This window comes from Odontomachus brunneus, unplaced genomic scaffold (assembly GCF_010583005.1).
Source record: "Odontomachus brunneus isolate Ranch 3 - 2012 unplaced genomic scaffold, Obru_v1 Obru_scaffold_284, whole genome shotgun sequence".
In the NCBI taxonomy this organism is placed as follows: Eukaryota; Metazoa; Arthropoda; class Insecta; order Hymenoptera; family Formicidae; genus Odontomachus; species Odontomachus brunneus.
The window spans coordinates 43,804-52,675 of NW_022639734.1; the positions used below are offsets into that span (position 1 = coordinate 43,804).

An 8,872-nucleotide genomic window follows, 5' to 3' on the forward strand; every position below is an offset into this window, starting at 1 on the left:
ATATATATATATATATATATATATATATATATATATATAATATATGCATATTTCAAAAACATTTAGAAGAGATAATTTTGAAATATATGTTTACAGAAAGTCTCAGAGGCATCATAAAGACGTCTTTTTCATAAAGACTCAATAACATCTTAAAAAGAATATCTTAAAGATGTATTTAAAAAGATGTCTTTAAGACTTTACTGAAAGATGTCTTTATGACGTCTTTTAGTAAAGTCTTAAAGATGTCTTTCTTAAGACGTCTTTTAGTAAAATCTTAAAGATATCTTTTTTAAGACGTCTTTAAGACGACTTTATAGACGTACGTATTGTCTGGGATATTTAATACATCAGTGAAAAGATTGTGCTCAAGCTTTATATTTTATAAATATTTTAGAAAATATTATTAAAATCTTTCGTCTTACTAAATTGACGAGTTTCATATACTAAAAATAAAAACTCTAGAAAGATTAACAAAGCCCCCTACGTAAGGTTTACATTTTAAGTATTTCAAAATATTGTTTAAAACTTTTGCCTTACTAAACTGATGAGTCTATCATATACTAAAAATACAGATTCTAGAAAATTAACAAAAAGCCCTATGCAAGTTTTTCATTGTAAATATTTTAAAATATTGTTTAAATGTTTTGTCTTACTAAATTGATAACCCTAAGTAGGAATCGTATACGTTTCATCAATATGGAAAAATAGCCCGATACTGGGTCGATACTGAAAAGCGGATGTCCGGTTTTGGTATTGGCTTAGTACTGGACCTAATATAAAAAGAACTGTGTTATTGGTACTGGCTCCGTACTAAGGTTAGGTACTGGATAATCGTACCGTACGTATACTGGGGCGTTACCGAAGTGTTTGTCGTTTTCGGTACTGGCCCAGTATTAAAAAAGCTGTATTACTACCCTGGTGAAAATTGAAATTGAAGAGTAAATAAAGTGTAAACGAAGAGTGACGGAAGTGTAAGTGAAGCGCTTACAAAGCGTAAATTGAAATATCGGAATATAAAGCAAGCGGGTACGCTATCAACTTGAATCTTATTTGACTTGATAGCGCTATCAATTTGAATCGTTTTCTTTAAGCAGTATCGTTCTCATTTGCAAGTTCAGATATAAATCTTATCTATATAAATTTTATCTGGTTATATCTGATTTTATATTCTATAGGCAACTAATGATAGAAATTCTATCACTATCTATTGTATTTTATTGTATACGATATAGTATACAATATAGATATTGTATACTATTCACATTTTGTAAATTCACGAACCAAAATCCATATTCAAAATGATAGAAAATGATTATTTTATTCTATCGTTCTCTATAAACTTTTTTACCAGGATATCCAAGTAAGAATCGTACACAATCTGCCAATAGAGGGTATTATTGGGCCAGTATTGTGCCGGTACCGAAAAACGGACGATACCAATGTCCTTTATGAGAAAACCGAAGAGGTCACTAACGCGAAATCTAGGATAGCTCAGTAGTAAGAATGCTTGCCTGACAAGCGAAAAACTCGAGTTCGATTCCAGTCGTCGCCTCGAAGATTTTTTCCTTATATGACTATTAAAATAAACCTGTATAGGCACGAGAGGGGGTAGTCCCGGCCATAGTCTGATCTTTCTTTCCATACTATATAGTTATTGCTATATAGTTACTATATACTATATTAGCAATTGTACAAATAATAGAAATTGATACGGGAATCTGAAATTGATCTAGGAATTGACACGGGTCCGGTATTGGGAAATCGGTATTTCCCCAGTGCTAGGAATCAATACTTTTTTTATATTAGTACATTACTGATTTTCAGTACTGTAATAGTACTGTTTTCCAATATTGGCCTTTTTCTATCATCCCAGTATCACACCAATACTAAATCTGTACTGACATCTGGTACATGCCAGTAACGTTTACCATAAATCGGTACTGGACCACTTTGATGCCAGTAGTAAATTCCTATTTGGGAAGTCTCTCGTATACAGGCAAAAATATAGATTTTAGAAAAATTGCTATTCTAGGCATAAGCCGCACACACTAACACAAGACGATACGCAACAATGCGCGCATATACGTGAAATTTGTTGTTTATATTCGCGCACAACCTTACGTAAGGGTCTTTGCTAATCTTTCTAGAGTTTTTATTTTTAGTATATGATAAACTCATCAGTTTAGTGTAAGGAGAAAGATTTTAACAATATTTTAAAATACTTAAAATTTAAAGAGAACAACCTTTTCTCTGATGTATTAAATATATATTTTTCAACATAACGGAAAAAGTATTGCATTTATGTGAATAATGTATATGACTTTTCTTGTAGAGTGTTTCACAAGCTTTATTTTTTGTCTGAGACATTTTTCTCCCAAATCAATATTTTCGAAGATACAGTAGGAAAACAGTTTCAACTTTTAGCGAGGGTAGCGGGTGAATGAGGTTTTGTCGCAAAAAATTTTTTAAAAGTTTTCATTTTGGAGCTAAGGAAAAGCTTTCCTAAAAAATTCAGCCTAATCGGAGGTTTTCGGAACTGTATTTCCTGATCGTCGGGTTAAATACGACTCGTGCAAGTTTTTTTCCTCTTTATATTATTAGAGATCTATGAAAATAGAAAGAGAGAAAAATAAAAGGAAGAAAAGAGTAGAAACTTTTGTAACAGTAACAAAAATTATATGTTGCGTTCATATTTTTTTTGGATGAAAATTGTGGTCTTATTTTCCTTCAAATTTGCATAAGAAAAGATATCGATGCTAGAATATTTCTTTTATGTTATACGCGCATTGTTCGGAAATATCATACTTTAAATAACTCTTACGATAATTTTCAACTAGAGAATTGTAAGCATAATATATAATTTTTATATTACTGTTATAAAAATTTTTATTCTTTCCTTCCTTTTATTTCTCTCTTTTTTATATTTATACATCTCTAATAATATAAAAGGAATAAATACTTGTATGAGCCGGATTTGGAACAGATGAACAGGAGATTTGTAGCAAGATGATTTACCTACTGCGCTACGCTTACACTCTTGTAATTACTGGTAATACTATGTACGATATACTGGTAATACTATGTAAGATAATACTATATACGGATATGCAGTGGAACAATCTACTTATGATTGTTTATAACTCGGTCGCTAGGATTCATTCAGAAAAACGGCTTTATAGGTATTGAGTTGGGTAAGTTATTTTTGGTTTTTAACTGAGTTAAGTTAAAAGCTAACTCGCTATAAAATAATTGTGTTTACGTTAAAAGTCAAATAAAATACTAACTCAGTTAAAAGTTAAAAAGTTAAAAAGAAGTTAGAAGTTACTTATGGAAAACTTAACTATCTAAAACTATATATGTTTGTATTTTTTTTTATTACATAAATAGTCTTTAAATTTAGCTTAAATTTATGTGAAATAATGAAAGTATATTAAACAAATTGACCAATCGCAGTGAATTATTTTTTGTTCGCAAAGAGAATAGTCGATTGTGATTTGTCAATTTCCTTGCTGCTTACGTCTTACTGTTTAACCCATGTGCATAATTTTGTACAACAACTTTGAAGCCTTGTAAAGTTATTATTTTTTGTGAATTATTGCTCTGCGATCTTTGGGTGGACTTAGTAACTAATTCTTGTCGGTTTTAAATAAAAAAAAGTAGTACTATCTGTGATGAAAAGTTATCAGTAACGGAGATTCATATTAGTATTAACTTATATTCATAACGTGAGTGAAAATGGCAATAGATAAGCACTTTTTAATTTCTATTTGAATTAGTTTTATTGCAGTTTTAAAAGTAAGATATCTTTATAATTACTTAATAATAATTACTTAAAATAATAATAACACTTTTACTTAAAATAATATTACTATTACTTAAAATAATATTAATAATAATTACTAAATAATAATTACTTAATGTAATCAAATATTTTGTTTCTGCAAAAATGTAAACGCTGATTTTATTAAATATGTACACTTGAGACTCAATGTAAATAATTGTGCCCATACTGGAAAATTCGATAAATATTGATTTTTTAAATATTTTTATTAAATCTTTATTACTAATAACCAATATGTAAATATTTTTTATATTATGAGAAATAAATCGGTTCTGAAGGGGTTAAGTTTTTCTATGTGTCACTAGCTACAATGTGTCCCGATCTACAATAGGTGTAGCAAGCTCTACCCTTAGAAATATCATACTAAGAATCATTGATAATTACTTATTATCCAGTATTTTTAATACTGAAAATAAGTAATTATCAATGATTCTTAGTATGATATTTCTATAAGGATAAGCCGTAAGAAATTGATTAATCATAGTCGACTTATAGAAGAATAATCAATTGTGATTGATCAATTGTTTACAGCTTAAAGTTTACTACCTATTGTAGATTGAGTCTTATGGGTCGTCTACAATAACAGTAGTAGTAGTAAGAAATAAGCAGTAAGGAAATTGACTTATTCCATTCTTATGATTTAAGAATAATCGATTGTAATTGGTCTATTTGTTTACTACTTATTTTTTACTACTACTCCTACTGTCATTGTACCTTTACGAAAAAATACGAAAAAACTCTCAATTTTGGGTGTAAACACCCAAAAGCTGGGGATAAACACCTAAATTTGAGTGTTAACACCTAAAATTGAGGGTTTCTTCGTATTTTTTTCGTAAGGGTAGACAACGCATGGAAGCTTCATTCTATCTTTTTTTGGCATATAATGAACAATAAAGATAGAATAACGCTTATAGTGCTATAGACGTGAATCGGACCACAGCCATAGTTAGATCTTTTATTAAAAATTATTTCAAGTTCATTTTCAGATACTTCGTAGCCAATGAAACGATTTGTTCAATATCTAAGAATAAATTTTAAACGATCATAAATATATATAAGATTTGGTTATGAATAATTATGAATTGGCTTTTATATATTTATCTGTTAAAGATGATTTTTACACAAATTTAATATTGATGAAATAAATTAACTAAAAAAAATAAAAAAAGTAAAAGTTAATGCGTAAAATTAACTGAGTTTAAGTTAAAAGTTAACTTATTTAAGCTTAATTAAGTTGAGTTAAAAGTTATTCACTTTTTAACTTCTAACTTAGTTTTTAACTTTTTCTTAAGTTTCTATCCAACTCTGAGTATTGAATATATAATATCAATTCCTATAAGTTTCATCAATTGATGATAAGTAAAGTGTAACCTCCCCTTGTTAATTATTATCGAAATTCGTTTATATTAGAAAATCTGAGTACATATGTCTTATGAGCATTTACTTTTATGTACTCTTTTTTCTTCAAATGACCTATGAAGTGGATTTTTCTTGCGCTTTTTTCTTTTTATTGTATTTTCTCTTTTTAACATCCAACAAACGCTTTTTGCATCGTGCCGAAATAACAAACCTACCGACACCTCTACTTTTCCATGAACAGCGATCTTATTACTTCAAATATAGGTTTTCGGGCTACTTTTAAAATTTCACGATAAACTGAGACGCAGTAGCGTAATTCTGACACTATGTTCGTGTTTAGAGACCCAAAAAACATAAGAATAATCTAGGCACATTCCCAGCCTTTCGCGATATTCTTATTACTTCAAATATGGGTTTTTGAATTATTTTTTGAGTTTACTCAAAACTGATACTTTGAAACTCAATGTTAATATCAGATTCGTGTTCAGCGACCCAAAAAACATTAAGATAGCCCAGTCACATTTCCAGCCCAGACAACTTTTTTTTGGATCTGTGTTATTAAAGTTACATGCAATGTGAACAAAATTTTATTAATATAAGAATGTCGAAAATTATAATGCTAATTATATTAATATTTATGTTTAGGGTGACCATGGCAGCGCTCTAATCTATAAAGGCAAACTTGTTGGTTTGAGTACTTATGGAATTTCGTGCGAAAATCCTTTGATACCGGACATCCATACCAATGTAAATAAAATGCGTGAATATCTTAAGGAGATCTCATAAAAATGTACTCAATTCTTATACCACTTTGCAATTCTTAATTAATTTGTATCTTTAATAAGAAGCTTATGTATACAAAGATGATTAATGTTTGTAAACAAAGTAAAAAAATGCTAAATTGTATTACAGAAGTATATAAAACAAGTCCGTAAATTATATTTATACATCGTGCAATATCAGTTCGTAATGATAATGATGATTAAAGTTAACTTATTATTAAAAATTAACTTGCATGATGTAACTAATTTTTTGAAAATATGTGTAAAAATAGTTATGATAACATTTCACATATTATACATGTGATTATATATTTGTTAGAAGATGAAAAACATATTACATGCATAATATATAAGATTGTTTAAAATATTACATTTATCAAATATTTTAATATGAAATAAATTATTAAGCAAGCTGTACAATTATGTAATATTACGAACTTTTATCCTCTTTTTCTTTTCTTACTTAAAAAATTAATTTTATAAATTTTTAATATTTTATTAATATTGATATTGTTACGTCCTGGAGGAGAATGCAACAAAATAATTGCTTATAATAAGCTTCGTCTGCACATGCAGGTCGAAGAGCAGATCAGTGGCCAGAAAAGTCGCTTTACATGCGCAACGACGTACAGCGAATGATTCTTTTTAGGTTAGGTACGCGAATCCCTTTACCATGGGTAGCATATAGAGCGAATAACAGGAAGGAAAGGAGTGGAGGAAAACGAAATTTAGAGTTAAATCCCATACAGCACGTAATATTGCAGAAATATTGCAGTGATATTGCAATATAGTGGTAATATTACATATCACAGTGAAATATTACAGAAATATTACTGAAATATTGCACCTTTACATATGTCATTGAAATATTACAGAAATATTACTGCAGTATTACATACTTATATAATTGAAATATTACACATTTATATCATTGAAATATTACACTTATATATTTGCAATATAGTTAAATTATAGCAATATATCATATTCTAAATAGAATGGTGACATCAATTGACATATCAATTTTTTTGACATTATAGACATCACTAAAACGCTATTACGGCGTCATTTAAAGTCACCTTCCCTTACAGAAATAGTATTTTTTAAAAGTTTCTTTTAAAATTTAGTATTTCGATTTGTTTAATTTGGATTTTCTTGGATTTTAAAATTTTTTTTTGTTTGCATTAATCATTATAACATTTTGTTAAAAATCTAAAAGTAATTATCACTGGTTCACTACATTACATCAATATTTATCGCATATTGAATGTTGTTGCATTGTTTCAATATCTATCAGCAAATTATCCAACAAACACTAAGTAAAAATTATATAACTATTATTTGATGTTTGCTAAGTATATTATAATGTACTGTGAACACTACCTATAAGGATACATTATATAAGCATGAATTGTAAGAACATCGTTGGAGTCATCAGAGTCACCGCGTGCGCGCTCGATCGTCAGGTTAAGCAACAGTTTAATGCGGTCAGGACATGGATGGGGTGACCAGTGGGGGTATACTGCTTGGGATCGAAAATTATCGCTGGAGGATTTCATGAAAGTTTGGAGTGTATTATTTGACAACCTTCGATACGTAGTAGTTTATGAAACATGAGAAAACTAGGAATATATAAATATATTTTTTTAAATATTATGATTTTCTCACAGTCAATATCATTGTGATTTTCACCATTATATTACTGTGATGCATTTATCGCGGATATTTTAATATTACTGTGATATCTTAGTAATATTCCAGCATTATTTCTGTTATATTCCCTGGTAATATTGCAATGAAAATATAATATTGCTATGATATTTCTGCGATATTACGTACTGTGTGGGATTAATTAATTAATAACAACTAATTTATTTATCATGACTCGTGTTACAATTCGAAGATTACAATAGCAAAAATTGTGGATGACGAGTGTCGTCCGTTATTGCGATGGCCAAAATCAATGAGTTAAAGTTCAAATTGCTTTCTCACGCACCCTATTCACCAGATTTAGCCCCCTCAGATTATTATCTATTTCCAAACTTGAAAAAATGGCTTGGTGGTAAAAGATTTGCTAACAATGAAGAGGTGGAGTCTGCGGTTGATGGCTATTTTGAGGAACTCGATGGTTTTCACTATAAACATGGTATTGAAGCTATTGAACATCGCTAGGAAAAGTGTATCGAGCTAAAAGGGGACTATGTTGAGAAATAAAGATATATTTTTTCAAAATTTTTGTGTTTTCTTTGTTAGGCCGGGTACTTCTGGGACTACCCTCGTATGTTTATATATGTATGCATGCAGAGAGAGTTCGAAGTGTATTGTCTAAGGAGGGATGGATAGTGATGGAGAGGTAGAGCTAGACGGTGAATCTAGCACGAGCAAAGAATGCTTGTAAAAATCGAAAGAATTACCGATCCCGAGGAGACAAATATCAAACTCACTTTGGAATTATTACAACGAAATGATCAAAGAACACAGCAGTATGGATAACGAGAACAGAATGTACACTCACAAGTAACGCTACCCAAGTGTCATACGCCGATTTTCCTGAGACTGTGCATACGTGTAGTACATTGAAAAATATCTGACACGTATTTTTTTATATCTGCCCAAAAGCCGTTTTAAGGGTAGAAAACGCCCTTATGAATATATAGGGGTGAATTCCAGTATTTCACGAAGTACTCGTACGTTTGTTACAGAATGGGGTATACGGTGATTTTCAAAGTTGCTGAATCTAAATCTGCTCCCAATTTTTGAGAATTCAATATGGTGGAACCAATATGGCGGATCTGATTTTTTTAAAAAGAAGACAGCAAGACATTGTCGCTCTCTGCCAAACCCGGGAATAACCAACGTGGAGGTGGCGACAAACTATTCCCTTTTTTTT

The 8,872-nt window shown here is 29.8% G+C and overlaps 1 protein-coding gene across 1 annotated transcript in view; it reads left to right on the top strand.

The window, feature by feature from the left end:
• The window catches only part of LOC116853181 (chymotrypsin-2-like), a 24,675-nt gene extending 18,548 nt beyond the window's left edge, over positions 1-6,127 (top strand). Inside the window, exon 4 of the mRNA XM_032834116.1 lies at positions 5,846-6,127. Coding sequence (XP_032690007.1) covers positions 5,846-5,986 — 141 coding nt within the window. The 3' untranslated portion in view covers positions 5,987-6,127. The remainder of the gene's footprint in view (positions 1-5,845) is intronic.
• Positions 6,128-8,872: the final 2,745 nt, after the last annotated feature.